The sequence below is a fragment of the Phalacrocorax carbo genome, chromosome 8, assembly GCF_963921805.1.
Source record: "Phalacrocorax carbo chromosome 8, bPhaCar2.1, whole genome shotgun sequence".
Classification (NCBI taxonomy): Eukaryota; Metazoa; Chordata; class Aves; order Suliformes; family Phalacrocoracidae; genus Phalacrocorax; species Phalacrocorax carbo.
The window spans coordinates 39317125-39343621 of record NC_087520.1 but is presented as its reverse complement, the minus strand read 5'-3'; the positions used below and the strand labels follow the sequence as shown (position 1 = coordinate 39343621).

Sequence of the window (26497 nt, the reverse complement as noted above, 5' to 3'; positions counted from 1 at the left end):
TTCTTTGCCAAATCTTCCTCCTCTATTCTTAAATATAATTCTTGAATCATATAAACATTCAAAACAACTGTTCAAGACATTACCTTCAAGGTATTTAACATACAATCGTACATTTGTGCTTTCTTCCCTTTTTTGAGGAAGGTGAGAAAGCACAGACCTAAGGACTGAGACAGTAGGTTAAGAGAAGGAAGAGGAGAGGCAGAAGGGCGCATCATCTCGTGCTGATACTGGCAGTAAAACCTCCATAAATATAAGGACAACATTTTGGTTTCATTAATTTTTCTGGAACATATATTCCTTCTTTCTTCCCTTTCTTTAGAAACACGTACACTCTTACCTAGGAAGAAGGCACAGGAACAGTAGAAAAATTAGGACTACAGTAGAAAGGCTAACTCTAGCTTTTTCAATAACTCTTAGAGAGTGACATACAATGGAAGCTACTGAACTTCAAAACACTAGTGAAAATCCAGTGGAAAAACTAAACACACTCCCTAAGACAGTCTCATCAACCACAGACCTATTTCCCTCCACATGGGAATTTAGCCAGTGCTACAAGCTGGCCAAGATACATCCTGAGTTTGAGTCTTGCCTTTAGAAAAAAAGAAAATTACCACACTCATATCCGTAACACCAAAAAAAAACCCCCAAAACCAACAAACCCAACCCGGTAAGTTCCCTCACATTTTCTTCAGGATAGAAAATGATACCTATATACACAGTAAACTTTGGAATAAAGAACTGACAAGAACTAGAAACACTATTAGTATGGCAGTGGGATACCTCCCAAAAACCTAGAAATATGAATTTTCTATACATACACGTACATATTCAGTAGCTTTCCTGGAAGGAAGTTTTAGGAATGTTAATTCAGTTATGCAGTTGTCATGTCCAGGGAATGCCAACATGATGATGAATGACATGTCACACGCAAAAAACAAACAGATGAACCACTTCTTTCATGAAAACAGACTCTTATGGTGTTCAATATTCCTATCCAGGAATATTACATTTATTAAACATGCAAGTAATCTTTCATTTACATATACATAGATAGATAGATAGATATATAGATAGGAACATACACACACATATATATGTAAAAATAGTGAGAATACTGAAAAAACATTATGTAGTACTCCGTGTTTGATATACTGTATTATTTTTGGACCTTGCAAATACACTTTTTTTAATGACTTTGCTCTAAAAGAAGGGACTTTCTAGTTCAGATTACTTGGACACTCTTACTGTTTACTCTTCCATCTTTTTGGTAAAGTCAGAAGAGATTTCCCTGAGAACTTCAAATAAATAAGATATCCAGCTGCACAAACACTATACATTCTGTTAGATTACTTTGGCTTCCTAAGGAATATTTTACTTTCTCTGAATGTAAATGATTAAAGAGAATCCATCATATGAAACTGATTGGTGAACTGTTTAAAGTGGTATGGCACCTCTTCAAAGATGATGTAGAGAGAAATGAAAAGCCCGTGTTATGATAAAGCATCTCAGATATCCAAGGAGTTCTAGGGAAATGTTAATGTAACTAAGCACGCATCCACCAATTAAGAAATAGTATTTAAATGATAGTTTCATAAAATAGGATCTACACTGCATTCTTTTTTTTAAACAGTTTGGTATTTCGTCTATTCTAAATAAGGCCAATAAAAACTTGGGGTTTCCTGAACATCTGTCCGTTCATAAACAGCAACTTCAAAAAAATGTAAGGAAAGATAAACCATGCTCTAGAATCCACAAAATTTATATTGCTCTGTGAGTTACGCTCACAAAATGACATGGGCTAACAATGTTCAATTATGTAATTTCATTATTTTTACCATTTACCATTTTAAATTTGGGCATAGAATTTTAACTTCTAGAGGTCAAAGAAACAAAAACTAAACTTTGTCCAAAACCCTTGCTTTTGCTGAACTTTAGAAGTGTGGATCAGCAGCTCTATTTCCTAAAGAGCTATCAAGAAGGCTTAGTATCAGCAGGTACGTACGTGCATAGAAAAGACAAGGAAGAAAGAACTGCGAGGAAACAGAAGACGCACTATTGCCTTATTGCCACGTCAAGTGACGTGGACAAGAAGGCCTCAGTTCAAAGTTTAGTGATACAGGAGGAGTTTGAATTTGATTCCTCCTCATTTAAGGGATAAACAGCAGATTTACATTTTTTTAAAAAATCACAGCAAAAAATGGTTCAGTTCTTGGGCTCTAAACTCAGTAAGATACTTGACTTAAGAGAAGAAAATTGAGAAAGTGAAAAACACACTAATGAAGCACAATTACTTCTTACAGCCATTCCTTCATAACCCCCCACTCCTCCACCATTTAGGTCGTCTCACAGCTTCTAAAATTTGGCACATGGCAACAGCTTGAAGTGGAACCCATCTTAACCCACATGGGGTTTGTTTTTTTGCATTTCATATCACTCATAGCACCATAATTTCAATAGCTGAAAATATCTGGTTCAGTTGAATTGCCTTGTATAATCTGTGTTTGGCTATGCTTAATTTACTTGCCAGCTGTACAGCACACTAGCTATGTCTGTCCAAAAAGTTAAAAATCATTAATTAAAAAGAGTTTTTAGGGACTACTTTTCTACAAAAAGTGATTAGAAACTCATTGCTAGCTAAAAACTCAAGTTTAACCACTATGAAGATTTGAGACTATCTTTCTAGAATGCTAGCAACAAATCATCGGATCATTATATATGAACCACAGCACATTGACTCTGCTTTTGATTATAGTTATCATCTCATTCATAAAAATGTTATCTCTATTACTCTCTTGTTATTTAAGAAAATGAATAATCCTGTGATTTATGTGCCAGCTGGTAACTAAGGAGGTCTGGATCCTACTGTGTTATTTACAACAAACTAAGTGACCTTGCTCAGGCACAGAAATGAGAAGCTGTGGGGTCACAGGCAGGGTTGAGTCGCCTCAGCTGGCGTAACTGTACCGGAGGGCTCTGGGAGGCAGCGAGGGGCAGCCGGAGGCCTCTGAAGCAAAGCAAGAGGCAATGGAGGACTTTGGGGCACACTTGCATTTGGTCTTCACCAATGCGTGGTAATTTCAGCCAGCAATTTTCACTGCTAGCTAGGCTACAAAGTCATCAATGATTAAACCCTTATTAGGCAAGAAGTCGAGAATTATTTCTACAAAAACCCCTTTTGTTTACCAAACATCCTTAAAATTATTAATATAACAATATACCAGCATAAAGTGAAGACTGCAAGAGTGGGTGAAGGAAGACCAGTAGCAAAGGTAAGGATCACGACCTTAGTTGAGAGATACATTAAGACCTAGGCCAGCACACATCATAAAACTGTTTTAGACCATGGCCGCCATTTTCCTAAGTTAACACCACATATTTGCATTAGCACCAAATAAATGCATGAAAAAAAGTAGAGGCTATCTGTTTCAGTTTTTAAAAAGATATTCAAGACATTTAAGTTCACGTGCCTATTCATACAGGAAATCACTAATTTTTAACCTAGATTATTCCAAGCAAAAGTTACTGTTGCTAGCTAAAGACAGAATATGAACATGCAAATGTACTTTTTGGTTTATACAACTCAAGTACGTGATACATTCAGAAAAGTTCCTCACTGTGTATTTTCCCTTACATGCTCTTTTCCAATCTATTATTTTTAACAAAGCTATATGATAAATACTTTGCTGTTGTCTTAGCAACGCTTGTCAAAAAATATTAGATTTATGTAAACTACACAAGAAGTCTGGTTTTTTGTGTGGCCACAAAACCAGAAGTGTCACAAACCTGTCCATAACCAGATTTTAACATTATATCTATGTAGCAAAGTAGCGTATACCCACTTTTGAGAGAGAAAAACTTTCTAATCAGTCAGGAGAAGGAAGGGAGGCCAAGAGGTTGTACCTATAAATCCAGAATATTATCAAGTGTTATTAGCTATTTTCTTCCCTGACAAAAGAGAATAGAAACACAGAAATAATTTTTCACAGAGCACTGTGAAAATACAGACTCCCATAAGGAGAAACCTTTTTTCCCCCCCAAACTAAATTTTCATCCTACTTCCACATTTCTTTGTAATACTTGACTTTGAAACAAAGAATACCTGTACAACAATATGCAAAATAAATGCAAACACAAAAATCAAAAAACCCTCAGAACCTCAGAATTTCAAGCATTTTGAAAGTACTGAATTTCACTACTTAAGCACATAAAGCAATCTTTTTATACAGTCTCTTCAAACTCACAGTTCGAAATTTTAGTCATCTTTGCCCATGGAAAATCGATACCTTACTTGTTTTCAGTTATTGCAGTAGATAATCCATTTTTGCAGCAAATAAAACAAATGATGATGTTCCAGTATGAGAAAGGTCTCAAGAGCACTACCACCAGCATGAGGCAAATTCCTAATAGCGAGTATGGTAATGACATAAAAAACAAAGGTGAAGGGACAAAAAGAGGCTAAATATCCCGTTCAGGTGTTTCTGTCAGACTGTAACATCTCGCCTGTCACCCAAGCACCCCAACGCTTGTCATACAACAGAAATCTCCTTCCTCGTGGATTCTCAAATACATTCTGAGCAGATCAACGCTGCGTAACCCCTCCGAGACACCATGGCACTTCAGCTGCTGTTTAGCTCCGCAAGTGATGGTGAGTAAAAGAGAAGGAATAAGAAGGAGGAAAAAACAGGAAGTTGAAATCTTTGGAGGACTGCGAAAGAACACAGGGAAAAAAGTACAGTGAAGGGAAGCCTGGGACTTTCAGACAAGAAAGAAAACACGGATGCATCATACCAGAGTAAAAAAATAAAAAAGAATTAATTTTAAAACCTTTTGTTAAGCACTCGTTATTTTATTTGTAATGCAGCTTATACCCACAAATCCGATACCCCCATTATTCAATAAGAAGGTCTGTTTCTAGACAGTGTAACAATCTGAACCAAGAAATGAAACTAACTGAATGCAAGGCTGACTTTGCACAAGTTTCAGAAAGCGACATTCTACTCTCTGCTATTAACTACCTGTGAGGCCAATCTTTTTCAGATTTCAAGCAGGAGACAATAAGGTAGCAGACAGGGCTGGATGTGAGGTTGCACCCAAGATTAGCATTTGTGGGCTATTCAGGCCTGTACGCAGACATTCCACGTGGTGTATATATAGCTTTCTAATCCAAGAAAGCTTTCTCAGGCTGAAAAATAGGGAAATATACTTTTTAATTTAAAATTCTAATTTAATTACATGTAATATAAAACATTATGGACCAAATATTTCCCTGCCTTCAGCCCACATACTTGGCAGGGCATTCTGAAATTCTACAAGGATCTAAGGGGAGAGGAAGAAATTCCCTACTTCCTCCCCAAAACTATAGGACATAACAGAGCTGCTGCACAAACATTTATGGGGGTGTGCTGGACACAGCAAATTCCATGGCCATTGCTCCACCCCAGCACCGCTCTGCATGCTGAGATCCTGTTTGGCACATGGATAGGTTTTCATAACGACTTTCCATTCCTGTGGTGGAGGTTATGGGGGACAGATTTAATTTGCCCTCATATTTCATGGGACGTTTATTTTAGCAGGAAGTTAAAATATGTATCAGTTAAGTGTAAGTTTGATAATAAACTAGCTTATATTACATTTTATTACTCAATAGGACACAAATTCTAAATACAGAGAAGAATTTTTGCACCATCCTTCCAAAATGATTAATAACTACTTTGGAGGCATTTCTTTACCATCCTGTTACAACCAGTCAAACTATTCTTCCACGTATGCCTCCTCTCCTTTTACCCAATTCAGTGAATCTTAAATAACAGTATTCTGCAAGGAAGCGTATGCTGTCAGGGTTCAATAAAGTAACTGTCCTTCCATGTTACTAGAGGTACAGTCCACAAACCTGTCTGTTAAAAAAGAGAGCTGTTGCTCAGCATCGCTTTCACAGCCACACTTTAGGCATCAATCCATAAAACAGGAGAATTGCATATGTGATTTATACACTCTCTACAGCTGCTAATATCCAGTAGATACTTGGTCCCTTTTACTTGCCCTTCCTCTTTCACTTCCTGCTCAAAACTCAATTTGAGAAAAGAAACTGCCATTTTGATCAACTCTAAACCATGAGGCTCTTTTCAAAAGAACTGCCTGTTGCTTTTCAAGAAACCCCAGTGCATTTTCAGGAATGTCTTAGGGAGGAAATACAAGCCAAATTCTAGACTGAAACACGCACATACCCACCCTGCCCATGACTGCTCTTGGACTTGAACATGCACAGCTGAGGGCAGAATTTGGCCTGAACTGTGAATTCAGTAATGGAAGCCAACATCAACTCAACGCAGCCCACACAGATCTTTGGACAGCAAAAAATGTTTATTTAAGGAGGGAATACTATCCCTAGCTCTAAGGGTTATTCCAGCTTCTTTAGCAAAGAACAGGGGAGAAAGAGAAGAGATTATGAGACTGCAGGGCCTCTTCTGGGCTTCTGTCAAAAGCAAACAGATGTGATCATTAGGTAGAATCAAGTCGCTCCTACAGACGCAGATTCATTTCTCGCCAGAATAGCAACTCTGAGTTGATGCTAGGTGTGAGCGCAAATCATCACATGAAATTTAAATGTAGACAATTCCAACATACGGCAAAAGTAAAACCAGTGAAGCACTTGTAGGCACAGGGGCTTCCTCCTGCTCATACGAGCATTGCAACACACGCCAGCTGCCTACAACACTCCGCAAATAGTATCAGAATCACAAGAATTCATTGTTTTATGTGAAAGTAAGACATGCAGAAGACTTTGGGGCTCTTAAAGATATTCCTTATAATTCTCAATAGCAATTACTTTAAATACAAAATCCAATTCTGAAAAGCTACTGTCTTTGGGGGACGAGGCAGAAATCAAAGAGCAGTTCAAGTATCAGTCTCTTACGCAGTGAAAAATTAGGGGCAGAATGGTCTTACTGCAGCTAATTGGCTGTTTAAAGTTGACAGGTTGAGCTCTTCTAGTTTTAATTTATATCTCAGCAACAGGACCAATGTTTTATTCCCAACCATTAAAAGGGAGTAACACATCTGCTAAAACTCGAGCACAATGGCTGGCTTTGCGCTGCAACAGGAAATGTAACCCAATAGTCTCAGAACTTCTACAAACCCTAGCCATTTCTTAATGTAAAAGGATTTGAAAATTCAGTTCACTGAAACATCTGTTAAGCTCTTGCTACTCTAACACATGATATTCTTTCTGCTCTGTTACCTGCCAACAAAAATATTTGGTTCTATGCAAGACTATCAAAAGTGTGTGATAATGGCACTCTGCTTCTAATTTTCTATGCCATTGTACACTCACAAAATCAGCCGGGGGTGACACTAGATAACATACTCAGTTTAAGCTCATAACTTACAATAAATGTATTTAATTTTAGTCTTGTATGTAAATAGTAACAAATCAGATGGGTTCTGAATGACTAGTATTAAAACAAAGAAACAACTTAGTCAAACTGTTCTTGAGCCAACTTTCAAGAAGAGAGAGGAGTGGGGGGAGATGGAGAAGGTGGAAATGAGAGAGAAAGAGCATGGGGAGGAGAAAAAAAGCCCAAGGAAACAAAACCCTAAAGCCTTAGATCAAAGCAGCTAAGCACATGCATGGCCTACACAGTTACTTTCAGAGCTTCTCTTCCAATCTGTTATTTACAGTGGCCACTTGTTTCAATTTACATTTAATTATACTATAAGCTTCTCCAATTTACTGAGTAACTATAAAGTGGTAAGTAAAAGAGAGGCCCTTTGAACATTAGTAGAGCTACAGTTACTACAATAATAGAATGGTAATTTATTTGCAACTATCACTTTCTAAAAAAAAAACTTATTCTCCATTTCTGTCTAGCAAATCCTTGTAAATCTCAGAACTTGAAAAGAGGTGGGTGGGATAAAATGAATAGTCTTTCAGTTTCCATTGCGCTACTTACCAAAAGTACTTACTGTATACCAATAACCACCAGTGATTTAAATATTGTGTTCTGTTTCAAAAGCGGACCAGACAACTCTCTGTGATCCAACAGAAGGGTTCACTACAACCAGCATAAGCATACCATAATTTTTATGTTGCGCTCACTCATAAAGCAGGTTTGGAAAATGTGAAGCTGCATTTCTTCCTGCCGTAAGGTATGACCATTTACAGAACCACTAAAATTATGACTTTAAAAGCCTCACGCTTGAAAGACAGACAAACCCTATCTAAATATGTTTGTTCGTTTAGGAAAACCAGATTCAAAGTGATCTGCAAACTTTTTATTTAAGCAGAAACTTAAAATAGCCTGACTTCATAAAGAGTCCTAATTACTGAAATTAAGTCACTGTAGTCGCAGCCAGTAACCGCAAACAGGTAAATAAGAGTGTGATATTAGAATACTGATTCTCAGTGCTTCAGGGAATCAGCTCAAACTGAACAGCTACCAGCAGTGTTTCCTAAGGTAAATTCTGTCATGCTGAACATCCCAAGTGCCACACACCAAAGGCTGCATGACCTCTCCCCAAAGTGACAATTCCCAGTATGCAACAACAAAAATATTACATCCTCATCAACCAAAGTGGAGCTATTCGACATTCAAGAACTGAACAGCTACATTAAAAAATACATTTGAGATACACAATGTATATTTCCTCATTGTTGGAAACAAAACAAAATAATTACTGAACTGGTATGATTAAGTAAACTTTAAATAGACGATTTTATAAGTTAGCACCACAGAAAACAATGACAGTTAAGTCAAAGGCGTGAAGATTAATTTCTTAGTAGCAACTTGCAGCTAGGACAGAATGTAAGAATTATATTGTTCGGGAAACAACTAGTAGGGAAACAAATGTATTTTCTAATTCTCTCCTGCATCTAGCTTCAGAGTTTCCAAAAGAGCTGAAACTGAGTGTTATTCTGAGCTATCCACCACTCTCAGAACATCTAGTAAGTAGATCTTTGTGAAATACAAATTAAGGATGCAATTATTTTTTATATTTGTATATAAATAGTACGAAATACTAATTTCGTATAGTACGTAAAGGCCCCAGTTAGAAGCAGGTATGTGCAGCTGCAGAGTGTGCGTGAGTGTGTGCGTGCACACGCGTGTGCATATACGTGCATGTATCTGTACAGACTCCAGGAGCCTCTACAGTTAAAAAAGGTAGTGAAGACCTTTAAACTGGCTCCAGAAGAACGAGGCTTTCCACATACTACAATGCTGCAGCAGTTAAAGCTACTGCCTCAGAGATCAAAACTGGTACAGGCGTATCTGCGTGGCACCTTGCCTGAACCGATCAACCTTACCTCTCTCCACACAACCTTGTCACGGATCTCTCAACTCCAGCTATGGACCCAGCTCAGCTGCAACTACTTTAAATGCTGCTGCATCATGCTGCATTGTGCAATGCAGACATCCTTGCAACACACAGGAATGTATGGTTCACAACCTTGGGACTGCAGCTTTAAGCTCTAAAGGCACATGCCCAGTATTCTGGCCAAAATACCCATCTAAACTCCGGCGTGAGCTGCCACAGAAATCCTGAGAGGAAGCCGACAAAAAGATCTCAAGAGAAATCTATTCTGGGTTTGTGACAGCACAATCCCTCACAAAGGAGAAGCAGCAGATCATTTGCTCCCTACCAATCTTAAAATAGAAAAACTCTTAATGCTGATGATGTTGAGAATTTCAGCGCGGCTTGCGTGCATACCCAGCGAGGGGCACTTTTCTAGTTTTACTGGCAATCAAACAGTGGTAAGGTTCGGGGGAACGTAACGATTCATAGCAGAATGGGAGTTATAAAACTGATGCTTACCCTCAACTCACACCCTCCATCATAACATTCAAATAACCTCAGTGAAATACATACAAACCTGAAGGACTTAGTGAAGTGATTCGGCTTGGACTAGAGTACACTTCATTCAGTGCTGATATTTTTTTCTACTACATTTTGTATTCTTTTCTATGTACCATCCATAAATAGATAGATACTATAAAAAAACAAATCTACCAACTGTTTTAAAGAATTCAGAATGAACTTCAGTGTTTTATTTTGCTCCTAAGAGGATGAGATTATCGAGGAAACAAACACAAAAGGTTCCTTTCTGAAAATATGTCAGCGCAAATAAAACTAACAATTCATAAAAGTTCCACAGACTGGATCCTTTTCATGGGACACTGATAACGTTCACTTATCCATTCTCAGGAGAACTTCAATAATTTGTTTTACAAACCCTCCCTAACACAGCGAAGACAGGGTTTTAAAGGTTCTGGTCAAAAAACGTGCTGTTGAAAGATATTATTACTTGTCCCAAGGTGCCAGAATGCTCACTTAACGATCCCATGGACATAAATAGGTTCTGCACATGTACAGGCTGCAAGTTGCAGGCAGAGGTTAGAGGTGTGAAGACTCTCCTGACTGACACGTAGTCAGTGCTCCACACTAGAATATTTGTGTTTTGTTCCACAAAAGAAGAACCAGTATTGTTGAAGAAGCTGTTACTTTTTGGACATGTAAGCAGAGCTTTAAACATTTTAAGATGTGTTTTCCACTTACATTAACCCAATATAAACCAAGATTAATGTCATTATCTCAACAATAATGAAATGTACAAGCAAACTTTTTTTGCAGCTATACATACAAATTCAACCACTGATTTTCTCAGCTACTCTAGGTTATGCAGGAGATTAAGCTACTTAAGGATGAATCCCTCTGCTTCAACAATTCCTTCTCTGTTCTTTTTCAAATAAAACCAATTATTTTGGTCTGCATCACTAGCTTAGGGAGACAATAAGATACGTTACACCACAACCACTCTTGTCAGTTGTGAAATCTTCTGTAAAAGGGACCTGGTTTGGGCTTGAACAAATTGCCATGGCTAGATGAGTTCTGGAGAGGTAGGAATCTTTTCATTCCCCTGATTCGTAGCTGCAAATGTTCAAGGGAGACTTCCTCTCCCTGCTCCCCTTTTGAGAATACCCTTCTTTGCCAGTGAATAAGGAATGAGAAACAGTCAATAAGGTTAAAGGAAGCCCAGTTCTCCGTGAAGTGAAAGTCATCCTCTGCCTAAAAAAAGACTTCAGACTCCTTATAAATAACCTGGGTCAGAGGTTCGAGGGATAAAAGTAACCCCTCCAAGCACTGGAGATGCTGCAAATTCTTATATAATGAAGCCTCACAACGTTGGCTATGAAAGAACTGCCTAGCCTCTCATTATGTCATGGTCCCAGTCCAAAGTACAATGGAGACAAAGGGAAAACACCCATTGCCTTCAGTGCTTTGTAGGAACCAAGAATATTGTTGGGTGTTGGGATTTTTTTTAAATATGAATGAAGGTGCTTTTACCACTGAAAGCACTTTCCCTCAGCCATTAATAATGTCTGTAGTATCTTCTAACTAGGGCATCTGTTTACATAAAAAATGCAGTCAAGCATATCCCACTTAAAAACCAAAGCAATTTTTTTGATGTTTTACGTATTCTGAGCACAGAAATAACTCTAAACTATCCCACACCTAAGATGTACAACTACTTTGATCTTGGTGAAAATCATATATTCAAACAAGGGAGTCATGCACTCCATCTAACAAGGTAACTTTACTGAAAATTGACAAAGTTAATCTAAAATGGTCGAAGAATCCCCTTCTAGAGCACTATATTGGCACAGTGTTTGTCATTAAAATCAGGGTGGTAGTTATAAAAGACAATAGATCAAAGCAGGTAAATACATCTGGATTTTTATAACTTTACTCCCCTGATTTGAAAAATGAAGATGTGTAATATACTATAAGGCATTGACTTACCATGGATTTGGTGAAAGGTCGAGCCAAGGTAAACAGCAGGGTATACACCCACCAGTTACGATGAATGGAGGAGTAAATCATATTTCCAGGATGGACTGCATTAGACGTCACCCCGTGGGGAGAAAGGCGTCGGTTCAGCTCGTTGGAGAAGAGTATATTGCAAAGCTTGGAACGGTTGTAGGCCAACATAGCCCAATACTCCTTCTTAGATGGAGAAAGCAGGCTGAAATCAAGTTTTCCAGAGGAGTCTTTAATTTCTGTAAATCTAAAAAACAGTAAATATGCCTTAGATACCCCAGAGTTAATTTCACTCTCATTAAGAACAACATAAAATGTAGACAACAGAGTAGAACTTGGCCAGAACCAACATAAAACAACAGCTTATTTAGCAGTTCAAAGCATCTACTGGCAATTGCCTGAGACCCAAGAAATAGTCCCATATAATATGGCTGTAAAATTACTGAATAATGAGAGAAAACAAATGATAAATAAAAACAAGTCAAAAAAGGCTTTAATGCTTTAAAGGCATCATATGTACCTTACGAATCACTTTATTTCAAATCCAAAAAAAATATTTTGCCATAGATCCATGAAAGCACAATCAACTTGTAGGAAGAAATGTTGGATAAAATAACTCTGCATTAGAAGCAGAGAAAACCAGACCAGCATCCTTTCATTTCCTCTTCTTCCTTTCCCCTGGTTATTTCATCCAGTGTTCACATAGTGCACACTTTCATTTAAGTGTTCAAGTAACTATGGATGAGTCTCACTGCCTCTTAGACTCCTTTTTAGATTAAAAATTGATGAATATAAAGGGGTTATAACCTTGGTAACTTGCCATCAATAGACTTATATGTTTAAAAGATAAATGTAAACAAAGCCAAAATGAGTTCTGGCAGAGTATAATGTTTTTAAGTATACCCATGGCATGGCTGAACACAAATCAAAGTAACTAGTTGATGTTTTTTAATTGGGTCTGACAGAGTCATTAAACACCAGCTGTTTGTTTCTTTCCTTTTTTTTTTTTCTCTTTTTTTTTTTTAATAATGAAGTAGTGAATGTTCTAAAGACATTTCCATGAAGAAAAGGAAGTTTCCATATAGCATGTTCCCCCACAACTCTTACAATTTGATTTCTCAGTTTACTGATACATCTTAATATTAGAAAATAATACTACATTTAGCTACAGATCTATGTTTCATTCAGAAGAGCTACTAAAAATAAAAAGGATTTAGCAAGCTCTTTTTAATACTCAGAGTTTTCAGAATCAGCTGGGGAGAACAGGGATAAACATAATTATAGTACACACTAGAAAAATGTTTTAAAATATCTTTACTAATTTTGCATCTCGTGCCCAGAAATGAAGAGATCAGCTGGAATTTCTGCATTCATTCTGTGAGCAGAATATAATGCACTCAGAGAAAAGCAACTACAGTATTTGAACTCAAGAGGAATCCAGGATATTCTGTATCTTGCAGAATTAGCCCTTCAATTTCAACAACAACATTTCTCTTTCATAATTTTCAGTTAGATAAAATACATTTCTGAAATCAACAGGACTATTCTGGGAGGAATTTCCTATATTCATTCCTCAAGTAATCATTTATGACACCAAAAATAATCTATAAATAAAACACTCTGTGTACACTGTATAACAGAAACATGGTGCCATTTTTTGAGTCCAGTCCTGAAAGTGTGCTTATGTGAGTCAATCTTACTTATGTCGGCAATCTCATTGAATTCAGTAGGATAAGGGCTGTACAATCAAATTAACAACACAGAAATAAAGACAGAAGGGAAGTCATCCTACTTATTATTCTGGTTTTAATATGATGTGCTTAAAGTACCCAAAAGCTTAATTTAAACAGAATTCATTTGTGCTGAATCCAGAGAAGTAACTAGAAGCGAACAAAGAACCAGAGAGGCAAATAAATATTTTGCCTCGGAGCAGTCTAGTATAATATTTTCTGCAAACACGGGACTTTATTTTTCCCCTAACAGGGGGTCTTGACTCCAGTGAAAAGATCCAGCCAAGGTTTATGGAAGTAATTAGACACCAACACTTCTGTTTTACAACATAGTTTAAGGCTCAGAGTTCTCAAGTAGGTCAGAAAGTACTGCTACCCAATAATGCCTAATGTCTAAACTAACTCCTTACATCAACTTCTTGCCATTAAACAGAATGAGGGGGAAAAGCACAGTTATTTACCATGACCAGTTTAAGTGTTAAGATACGCCATAATACATGAATCTGACCCCTTAGAAAAAGGGGAATTTACTAGTTTCAATTATTATTTTATTCAAACATAGACTGTAACTTACTTTTTGATGGGCTTCTATAAACCTTGGCTGATGTCACTAGGTTAGCAATGGGCACTTTAAAAAATGTTTTCAAAAACACAGATGAAGACGTCCAGAGATGTGAGCTCTAGTTACACATCGCACTTAATACAGTGAAACACAAAGATGTCATTTAAAATCCTATCAGAGACACAAACTTACAAAGGGGAACAAGCAGCTGACAATTCAACATAATCTCCCATTAAATAACAGCTCATTTATACGTATCCCGTTGTGCCCTCCACATCTGGCAAGTGATTGGAGTTGGCAGATTTATTTCTAGAGCTATCTTGCCTGCCCCGCAGTAGCCTCCCTCACGCCTAACAGGACTTTGCTACTTGCTTTCACAAACCTGGTGTGATTTGCAAAGATAAGGATGTCCAGCTTTTGTTACCACCTAATTACTAGACATTTCATGTCTTTTAACACCGGGGAGGATTATTACTGGCATTTTCTATTGCTTCCTTTCATTTCAGCCATCATAAATTTAAAATGGCAAAAGTAAATCTTTCTGCAGTGTGTCATTTATACCATAAGCCCCTGTGTTTGGAAGTGATAAAGGTTTCAGGCCGACCCTTGGCTGGTCTCTCTCTACCAGGTCCCTGGGGTTACATTTTATGGAAACATGATTAAAAAAATAAGCTTCATTCTGGGTCACTAAAACATTTCAGAAATATGAAGTCAGGGGGAAAAAGAAAGCACTCGCATATTCTTCCTTTTGGTTTGCTGGAGCTGTTACACACGATCAAAAGTGAAATAGAAAGAAACAGTAATGTTTAAAGCTGGACAGTAAAGGTCTAATCCTGCAGTCCCTACACTAAATCAGAAGGCAGTAAGTGGTTCGTGCTCACCAAAATTCAGGATTGGGGCATGCATTTTGCACAAGGAACTTTATTTAGATCAAATCCATCTTTTCAGTTATTAATACAAACAGCACAAGCATGTCTGAAAGAAGGAAAACCTCATCAACATCTTTTTTGCCAACTGTACTTCTCCTGGCAGTAGAAAAGACGAGCATCTAACATTTTAATTAAAAAATTCACCAAAAGACGCATGGCCAGATTTCTAATATGTATTAACTACACTACTTCCCATTTTACAATTATACAGCTAATGTCTGCATTGAATTCCCTAATTTCTCATTATAAAACAATTGGATTTCATCTAGCAGTTTTTAATTGCATTGTTTCTCCTGCTAAAATAACTGCACATTCTTCTTGGTAAGATGTTGAAGTTGTTGAATGACAAATCAATATAGGTCATGCCATTCAGATTTAATCAATTATTATTCCATCTCCTCGCAAAATCAATGAGTGGTCTGAAATGCTGCAAAAATCTGCATTCATACAAAGAATGATCAAAAAATACCTACATACGGTTATAAAAGTAGAACACACTTTATCCAGCAGCAGAGCCAAATCCAGTGACATCCACAGGCATTAGTAAGTAAAGCTTTTATTTTTAAAAAGATTATTCAAACACAAACGCATTAGAGCAAGGCCTTTCATTTTCAAAAACTTTTGCAGTTCTGCCATTACTGTTTGATGCGCTAAGGATTGCAGATTTCAGCTAAATCAAAGGTAACATCCACCAACCTGTGTGATTCAGAAGACAGCACCACAACCCTAGCAGGAGACGACTGGCGTAAGACGTCTTCCAGAAGCTGGACAAGATAGAAATGTCCCAGATGGTTCACCTGGAAGGTGGACTCCAGGCCATCCTCTGTCAAGCACCAGGGAGCACCAAACACGGCAGCATTGCAGATCAGTATGTGAAGAGGCCTGAATAATCAGAAGGATTGAATAAAATTGAATCAGTGAAATACATGTAATTACATCCCTGTGTGAACTGGGCCAAGGCATGCCTTGGGCACAGGGGTGATGGCTCTGGCAGCGGTGCAGCTGCAGGGCGGCTTCTCCAGGCACTGGCGCAGGGATTTCCCTGCAGCCCGGGGAGAGCCCATGCTGGGCAAGGTGCATCCTGAAGGGCTGCAGCCCGTGGAGAGGACCCAATGCTGCAACAGAGGGAAAGGTGCGAGGAGGAAGGAGCAGCAGAGAGGAGCTGTTGTGTACTGACCACAACTGCCCATCCTCCCGCGCCGCTCAGGATGAGGGGAGGTGGAGCAGTTGGGACGAAGGAGTGAAGTTGAGCCCAGGGAAAGGGTGGGGGGCAGCGGGGAACAGGGAGGCGGGAGAAGAAGGTGTTGTTTTAGCTTTTCTTTTTATAGAATCATAGAATCACTTAAGTTGAAAAAGACCTCTAGGATCATGAACTCCAACCATCAACCTAGCACTGCCAAGTCCACCACTAAACCACGTCCCTAAGCACCACATCTACACGTCTTTTAAATACCCCCAGGGATGGTGACTCTACCACTTCCCTGGGCAGCCTGTTCCAATGCCTGACAACCCTTTCAGCTAAGAATTTTTAACTAATACCCAATCTAAACCCACCCTAATGCAGCTTGAGGCCATTCCTTCCCATCCTATCACTAGTAAACTGGGAGAAGAGACTGACACCCACCTTGCTACAACCTCCTTTCAGGTAGTTGTAGAGAGGGATAAGGTCTCCCCTCAGCCTCCTTTTCTCCAGGCTAAACAACCCCAGTTCCCTCAGCCGCTCCTCATAAGACCTGCTCTCCAGACCCTTCACCAGCTTTGCGGCTGTACTCTGGACACACTTCAGCACCTCAATGACCCTCTTGTACTGACGGGTCCTAAACTGAACCGAGGATTCAAGGGGCAGCCTCACCCACGCCCAGTACAGAAGCACGATCCCTGCCCTGCTCCTGCTGGCCACGCTATCCCTGATACAAGCCAGGATGCTGTTGGCCTCCCTGCCCACCTGGGCACACTGCTGGCTCATGTTCAGCCGGCTGTCAACCAACACCCCCCAGGTCCTTCTCCGCCGGGCAGCTCTCCAGCCACTCCTCCCCAAGCCTGTAGCGTTGCATGGGGTTGTTGTGACCCAAGTGCAGGACCCGGCACTTGGCCTCGTTAAACCTCATACAATTGACCTCCGCCCATCAAACCAGCCTGTCCGGGTCCCTCTGCAGAGCCTTCCTGCCCTTGAGAAGATCAATACTCCCACCCAACTGGGTGTCATCTCCAAGCCTACTGAGGGTGCACTCGATCCCCTTGTCCAGATCATTGATAAAGATATTAAACAAGACTGGCCCCAACACTCAGCCCTGGGGAACCCCACTTGTGACTGGCCACCAACTGGATTTTGCTCCATTCACCACCACTCTCTGAGATAGGCCATCCAGCCAGTTTTTTACCCAGTGAAGAGTCCACCCACCCAAGCCATGAGTCACCAGCTTCTCTAGGAGGATGTTGTGTGAGACAGTATCAAAGGTTTTACTAAAGTCCAGGCAGACAACATCCACAGCCCTTCCCTCATCCACCAGGCGGGTCACCCTGTCGTAGAAGGAGATCAGGTTGGTCAGGCAGGACCTGCCTTTCATTAGCCCGTGATGGCTGGGCCTGATCCCCTGGTTGTCCTGCACTTGCCTGGTGAGCTCACTCAAGATGTATCACTCCATAACCTCCCTGGTATCGTGGTCAGGCTGACAGGCCTGTAGTTCTCCAGATCCTCCTTCTTGCCTTTCTTGTAGATGGGCGTCACGTTTGCTAATCTCCCGTCAACTGGGAGCTCCCCAGTTAGCCAGGGCTGCTGCTGAATGACGGAGAGTGGCTTGGTGAGCACTTTTGCCAGCTCCCTCAGTACCCTTGGGTGGATCCCATCTGGCCCCATAGACTTGTGTGTGTCTAGGTGGTGTAGCAGGTCACTAACCATTTCCCCCTGGGTTATGGGGGCTCCATTGTGCTCCCCATACACACCTCCCAGCTCAGGGGGCTGGGTATCCAGAGAACAACTGGTCTTACTATTAAAGACTGAGGCAACGAAGGCATCAAGTACCTCAGCCTTTTCCTCATCCTTTATCACTATGTTTCCCCATGCATCCATTAAAGGATGGAGATTCTCCTTAGCCCTTCCTTTGCTGTTAATGTATTTATAGAAACTTTTTTTTTTTTTTTTTTTTTTGCGGCAGTAGCCAGATTAAGTTCTGGCTGGGATTTGGCCCTTCTAATTTTCTCCCTGTATAACCTCACTACATCCTTGTAGTCCTCCTGATTTGCCTGTCCCTTCTTCCAAAGGTAATAAACTCTCAATTTTTTCCTGAGTTCCAGCCAAAGTGCTCTGTTCAGGTCTTCTTCCCTGCTGACTCATCTTTCAGCAAATGGGGACAGCCTGCTCCTGCACCTTTAAGACGTCCTCCTTGAAGAATGCCCATCCTTGCTGGACTCCTTTGCCCTTCAGGGCTGCCTCCCGGGGGACTCTGTCATCCAGGCTCCTAAATAGGCCAAAGTCTGCCCTCTGGAAGTCCAAGGTGGTAGTTCTTCTGACCCTCCTCCTTATGTCTCTGAGAATCAAAAACTCTATCATTTCATGATCAGTATACCCAAGACCCTCCAACCACCACATCATCCACAAGTCCTTCTCTGTTTGTAAACATCAGGTCCAGGGGGGCACCAATTTTTGTTTCTTGCTCTCCATATCTACTTTAATAAACTAGCCCACCACAACGTGTCATCTCCAGATGCCTACCAGCGCAAGACTACTACAGCAATACAACAATACCACAATACAGCAATACAACAACAGTGATCAGCGGATGGATGGCTGACATTATGGGCAGGTCACCAGAAATACCTCAACACTATCACTGTTCCCCCAACTGCTAATCGAGAAACAGTCTCCTTCTGGAGCATTTAAAAAAGAAATTTTTCCTAGTGGAGGAGCAACTCCTATCACTTTCTTATGTGGGGTAGACATCTATCCATGACCTCTGCACAAGTGGTAGGGGAAAAGAGATTAAGAAATAAAGCCATGATGCAACAAGGCATATGCCCACATGGTTTATACTTCTGTAGCTTGTGATGTATGCTGTTAAAAAATACAAGTTGATAAAGTCTGAGTTGGAAAATAAAAACATCCTCCAGAAGCTGCAATCTTCAGTGGAAGAACTGCACACAGTACATATGAGATCCTGAAGACAGAATCCCTCCTCACTGAACTCAGCTAATCCATTTGAAATAGAAATGCCACAATGAAGGAACTTGAAATGAAGCGTTCCCAATTTGCTTTATAAAGGGTAAGATTCTACCAAACTGAGCTAGAAGACAACATAGCCTGTCACGTACCTCTCTCATTCCAAAATCAGGTCCAGAAAACTTTAAATTCCTTGACATCTCACTGTCATCTCAGGATGCTACACACCTTGCAGCCTTCCCAACCCCTACAGCAAGATCAAGGACAAACACCCTTTCTGTTCTTTCTTGTCTTTTTTCAAATCCATATGAAACACAGCAAAGACTCTGGTTCTTGGACCTCAGATGAATCTACATTTGCTAGATTGTTTCATCTCTAAGGAAACCTTGGCACCGATAGTGTATTCTTGTCCTTGAGCCACAGTCTGACGCAGCAGACCTCGGCAAGCGTACCTGAGCTGAACACCTCAGACTTGAGAGTCTGCATCTGGCATCCCTGGCCCTGATATAATTAAATTGGAAAGGTCGCACAAAATAATGACCGTCAAACAAATACTTTCCATTCCTGCTCTAATCATGCACTAATACCTGTGATGTTCTAACACCACCATACTAAGATGTCACATTTGTTTGTTTAGCCTGTTCCAGCCTGTTATGCCTTTTATGCAATTGGCCAAATCCCATGATACAAAATCAACCCTGCAACATAAACTCTAATTCTGAAGATAATAAATGAAGCACATCTAGGGAAAATAGCTGCTTGCCCTCTGTTCTTTTCCTCGCAGCCCTACACACAAAAGATGACAGGAGAGCCAGAGTCAGATCATTTTTCTATGTGGTTGAAGGACACATATACTGCAACTCTGAGCATCTGCAAAAGGAATTCTGGAAAAGAATGTGAAACATGAAGCCCCAGGTTGTCAAACAAAGCTAAGTAATTAGACTCCTTCAGGCATGTTTGAAAACCCCAGATTTTGATAGCCCAGTTTTCAGAAAAACATTTCTGGGGGAATCAAATGCACCTTAGCTGAATACTGAAAGAGCTGCATAAGCATCTACATAAACAGTAGGCTGTATTTCATTATTGAAATAAATTTCAACTTCAAGCCCACTGGGAGGTTACCAGTGTAGTCTGCTTTAATAAGTAGTTAACGATCTAATATCTGTACCTGTACCAACCTGGAAAATTTTAACAAAAAGCTTCAGAAGCAGTATGAAGCATCTGTGTACTTTGGGAAGCTCATTTTCTGAAGTACTGAATTTCTGATTTGCCTTTTGGTCAGTGGCACTTATACGCGTAATATCTTCACATATATACTACACCCGCAAAAGAAATTGAAGATAAAGGGGGACTGTCCTTTTAAAGGCAACCTTCTCTCTCTCTGTTCAAACCAACTTGCAAAAAAGGCAGTTTTTTTCATCTTTGCAGCCTCACTCAACACAGCACAACCAGGCTATTTACTAATATATGCAGGATCATATTTTTTAAAAGGTACCCAACCTTTTGAGGCATATTTTATCGAAGTGTTTTAAACCCGAGTTCATTTTGCCTGTTTGAGATGCACCTGCCAAGAGGAAAACAAAGCCTCATAAAGATTGAGAGTGCATGTGTGGAAACTTTGGATGATTCATCATCTCTTCTGAACGTTTATGAAAAGCACTAGCAAGAATTAATTTACAGATTTGTAAATCTGCTGGGGAAAAGGAACAAGTTTCTTCAACACAGATGCTATTTTTGCTGTAAGACCCTCCTGTATGAGGACTGAGGCACATGAATACCACAGCAATACAAAAATACCATCACCATTCCCTGTGAAAGCAAATACGGCACTTTTAAAAAAGATAGTAATGCTTCTGATAACTGTCATAGGAACTATGAAGTAACAGACCACAGTAAGACAGAAAGGACTCACATGTGAACCAAAACTGTATTCCACCTCTCCAAACTGTAGTCTCCTTCATTAATAGTAATTCCACAACAATTACCAGAGGCAAAGCGTGCACTCTATACCTAAACCTGTCAGCTCAATTAATTAAAAAGATTATTCTAGAATTATAAAATTATAAAATGTAGTCACTTTTAAATTGTCAGGGTATTTAATTGGGTTTTATAAAAGAAATAAAATTATGCTTCAGTCCTTTTCATGAGATTTGTATTTTTCAACCAGCATTTTGTTCTAAGTTTTAAAGAAAAGCAATTAAAAGACACTGTAAAAAGTTAAAAGTACAATAATCCATTAGAAAAATCTGTGAAGGTTTTTATTTATCTAGTTATAATACTAATATATAATTTAAAATATATATAATATAATGTATAATATAATATAATATATAGAATTATAACTGAAAATAATAGATTTTTTTATATATATTATATAAATAAAAAATCTTTATTTATTATAGCGGAGACATTTTAAACTAATATCATACTGAAAAGGTAATCCCAGATTCCCTTTCAGAATTCCTTTATTTTTAATTAGCGTTAGTCATTTTACGTGGTTAAAAGCTGATTTCTCCAGGTAACACCACAGAAAAGAAACCTAAAGGGTCGTGCCAATAGATACTGCTGTTGTGCTTCATTTCAGCTCAGAAAGAACCACCTCTCTGATTGGGATCCATGTCCATTAAGCTATCGGTGTCTCTCGTCAGACTGCTAACAAAGGTCCAATTACTGAAAATTGTCATCTAAGTTTGTGTGACCTGGACAGTTACACACCAGGAAATGAATGAGATTACCTGTGTAACAGCCCCCGTATAGTTATGAATTTCAGCCACAGAAGACAGCTTCTAATCTCAGTGGTGCAGAGCTCTGTATCACTGAACGTATCATTATGCAGGAACAAAATTTTTAAGATACATGACAATTCACACCACACATCTGGCACTACAGCTTTGCTTTATGACAGGAGTATTTTTAAGTGATAGCAGAACTATGACCTTGATTTCACAAGTTCATTAAAAACATTGCTGCAATCTACATTAGGCTTCCTCCTGAGACCAAGGGGGGAAAAAATCCCCCCTCAGTATAAAATAGTTTGTATTTCTACATCAAAGGCACATCTAAGGCCAACAAGAAAAGTCAGCAGCAAAGGAAAATTTTCTTTAGTGTTTACTCCTGGTATCGACATTTCCAAGCTGCTGCCTCTAACCATGACGCCTATTTGATATTGCTGGAAACACTGTACAGTTAAAACCTTGCAGAGTGTTTTGAAAATTTACCCTTATGTCTCCTTAAAATGTCTTCAGTCAGTGACTTACATCACACCAAGTGAGCTAACGTGGTCTACCATTACAGTTTAAGTACGCGCTGGGACTTGAACATAAGCTGTTCCATCATAGCAGGTAGTCACTGTTGCTTATCCTTCACAGCATGACTGGGTCTTAAGAATATGCTGCCTGAACTGCAAGCTATTCAGCAATTCTAGAAAACTCTCACCGTGCTGGTAAGTGTAGCTACAATTTAGTGAAAGTTAAAAAGCACATATAATTAACAAGGACATTCTTAATTGTGAATATCGCGGCTGAAAACCACCTAATATCTCGTGCACTTCACAAGTCTGTGATACATCACTAACCCTTGCACTGGGCAAGTCATTCGCATCATATATGCTGTGCTCAATTCACCATTAGAAGCAACAAAGCAATCCAGTTGCTCTGCGCTATTCGAAAATCCAGTAAGTGAATACATTAGAGAGATACAGAAATTAAGTTGTTGCTATAAATCAGTTAGTTATGAAATTTAATAATCAATTTGTTAGCACCTGATGTAAAACTACGATCTGTCAGCAGCCTCCCAAGCTGGCCGTGTGCAGCAGTAGGTATTTCCAAGGGAATTAATTACTGATGATTTGCAAAGGTAAGAATAATATTTTTCAACGAATGTAGCTTGTGCACTAGGAGGTTAAACAAACACCACCAAAATGTCAACAGAGTTCTTGGCTTTGGTGTTCTCCCATTTCAAATGTAATGAAATAGTTAACCAGAAATTATGCAAAGGGAATACTTTCAAATCTTCCCATGAAGCAGAATGTCACACCATCTGGGGCACTTCTCAAGTGATTTGAAAAGTTCACACTGTTTGGAATTACACAGAAATTCAACAGAAAAGGCCTCGCCATATCCCCAAAGTCCCATAAGCAACTGTAGACCTATGTCACGGCCAGTAAAGAAGGCAGAGAGTTGTGACTTCTCTTCCATAAAGAAGCAAAGTCACAGCCCACCGAACTTTTCCATCCCATAACTCTGAACACCCATGTTGCTTTCTCTCAAAGCCAGAAAATGGTACTTCCTTCTCTGAGGGAATGCCTATAATCACAAAGGAAATAACCGCCACGCAGGCTAGGCTCACGGCTCTCCAAAATCCCTCTCAGTTTTACAAGCAGCCCTGATGGGAAACTGAGCAACAAGAAAATCACTAGCAGTCAGACAGCAGCAGGAAGTCTCAGAACCATGTATAATCTAACACCGACCCAAAGATATTTACTTGTTTGATGAAAACAAATAAACAACAAAAAAACCAAACAACAAAAAACCAAAACCAAGTACTGCTTAACTCAATTATTTTTGGAAACAAATGCTTCATGTCTAACTTCCCTTCTTCTTCTGCCCCACTTCCAAGAGATTAATGGGAATGGACTGAAACTGTTCTGCTTCTTCCTTCATATCACATACAAGGGAATTATTATGAGCAGAGGCCCCTATGTCTTCATAATATAGCATCTGCATACTGCCATACAGGTCAACATCTCTCAATCATTATTCATTAGCTCTATAAAATCTTCAGTGTACAATTTCATAAAAGTTTGAAGAAAGAACAGAGGTCTCAACAGATTTAGAACTAAACACAAAACATCCATTAGTCCTGGTTTTCCCTTCATTAGCTTTTCTTATACATAAAGGGGGGGGAAACCCAACCAAAAAAATCCTACATCAATTTACACACCCAGAAATTAGTATGTTATCTTCCTTTGATGAAAAATTCTGTCATTTTAGCTCTAGGGGGACAGAGGAGTTTGAGAGGCCTCTTAATGGGGTGCAGAAGCCATTTCAACATTGTAAAAATTTTAAAGTTGAACTTCTGAAGAGAAATTCAGACCCAATATTAAATAACAAATCATTTAAACACTGAAAGTTTTTAACCGTTTAACATTAACACTTTAAACATTTGTAATGTTGCCCCCAAACTGACCTCAGTAAAACCTGCACTGCCCAAAGCACCTTCCCTCAGGAATGATCCAAGCTGAGATTTCTTCTTCCACTCTAGTATGAGTTTCACAGAGACTACACGCAAAATAAGAAAAACAGGGATGAGGTTTAATTTGTTGACGTGATCTGTCTCCCACACTTGGCTAATTTATACACTGCAAGTATGGTATGTGATACTAGAAATCTGAGAAATTAGGAACTTTTTCATCTACATTTTCTTATTTGGTATCATTACATCAGTAAAGCACTTTCTTGTGATAACAAATTATTGCTTAAAAGTGAAGGTCAAGATTAGTATTTGTACTTGCTTTCTAACTTATAACTACAAGGGAGGATGGGTAAGGAGGAAGGATCATTTTTCACAAGCATGTGGTGGGTTTCTTCCTTCCCTTAGGTTCATACCAGGGACCCTCTCACCTTTTGGGGGCCCACTATCCACAGCTCACAATTTCCTTTTGCATAGCTATAATCTAACCCTAATTTTCCTCTGACTGACAGCATACAGTACGCTCAGGGTATTGATAGTCACAACAGGAGTTAGTGCTGCTGTTCTCTCACCTCAATGCCTCCTCAGGACCTCATTTCAAACCAAAATCCATCCAAGAAGCCACATTTTCCTTTGTCAGTGTGTTGCATCTTTGCTCCTTCTGTATCCCTGGGGACCCAAAATACCTCCATACGTATGGATTTTGAAAGGCCTGGGGCCAGCCTGGGGTAGAAAAGGGCTAGGATAGGGCTCTGCAACTTAATTTTTATATCCATTCTGCATCCTCTTCCTTTTCTCAAGCCCTGGCACAATATGGGGAGCACTTTGTTTCAGTCCTTGTCATGCCTCACAAAGATACTTTGGTTTGGTTTGGTTTAAAGCTCCCTGATGCTTAGGAGACAGCAACAATTAAAATATCCAGAACCGGGTAATTTCCATTCAGCAGCTCACCTTAGGACATTCCCTACCTCAAAGTGGACACATACCTCTTTTTCAAAATCCCAATAGCAAACCATTATTTACTCATATATAGAGGGAGTTACGAATAAGCATAAGCCAGCTGTAAAGGGACATTCATTTTAGCAAACCACGGAATGATTTGTTGTTTCTGCACCTACTTCTAAATATGTGAATTTCATTTGCACACAGTAAGTACTTGTTAGAAAAAAGAAAGCTAGAACTCACAAGGAAGGTCAGTCACTACTTTTGTTACATATTCCTGATATTTCCCATTGAAAACAGCTAACTCCTTGGAAAATGTTTTCAGGACTACGGCTGATCATTTGAACAATAAAACACTTCATGCATTTTGAACATTTCACTTGCCAATGACAACTCCTTCCTCTGTTTTGCCTAGAGATATATAGAGCTGTAATAGAGTTCAGAAAGCCCCTAGCAGCTGCGTGCTGCCATTCAGACCTGAAAGATTCCATGTTGTGATAAAAATTAATGTACTTTGACATCCTCTGGGATTTTTGGTGCCTTGGGAACAGCTAATGAAGAAATACAACCTTTTCAGACTGTAACGCAAATTTTTGGATCCTAAGATTAAGACACATGTGGTATATGCACGGCCTGCCTAATGTCAGCAGCAAGGCTCCCATACTGAAGTGCCAGAAGACTCTGCCTTCATGTATTTTAATTATCTCCCATAGAAAGCCTTTAACTAAATAGACTAAATACATTTTAATGTGTATGTAATTAAATAGCTACTCTTGCCTTATATTTCAGAATTTTTAAAAGACAACATCAATTAAAAACACAGATCTTCTTAAAGCCCATTAAGCTCTAACGCTGCAAAATCCTCATTTTATTTGCAACAGAGTACATTTTAATCAGGCATATTAAGTCATACATATTTCACTTCCTTAGATACTCAAAACAGCCTCCACAGCTGGTGCATCTTGTGGAAATTTTTTAGGATGGCAGGGCCCCAAGACTTTTATGAGCCATCTTAGACTCAGCTTAGACTTAGGCATAGACACCTGGCTCAGAATGGGAACCAGAACAACCAGTGTGCTAGGCAGAAAGCCACTGGAGGGTTATCAAGGTTCTTCATTAGGTTACAGTGAAAAGAGTGCAACGTGTTGAAAGACAAGGAGCAAGTTTGCAAATT

The 26497-nt window shown here is 39.3% G+C and overlaps 1 protein-coding gene across 9 annotated transcripts in view; it reads right to left on the bottom strand.

Annotated features, from left to right (window-relative positions):
- Positions 1-26497, bottom strand: part of WWOX (WW domain containing oxidoreductase) — a 537552-nt gene that overhangs the window by 385447 nt on the left and 125608 nt on the right. For all 9 annotated transcript variants that reach the window (XM_064459620.1, XM_064459621.1, XM_064459623.1 and 6 more), the window contains exons 7-8: positions 15732-15917; positions 11797-12061 (exon numbers count right to left, since the gene is read on the bottom strand). In XM_064459620.1, coding sequence (XP_064315690.1) covers positions 11797-12061; positions 15732-15917 — 451 coding nt within the window. The remainder of the gene's footprint in view (positions 1-11796; positions 12062-15731; positions 15918-26497) is intronic.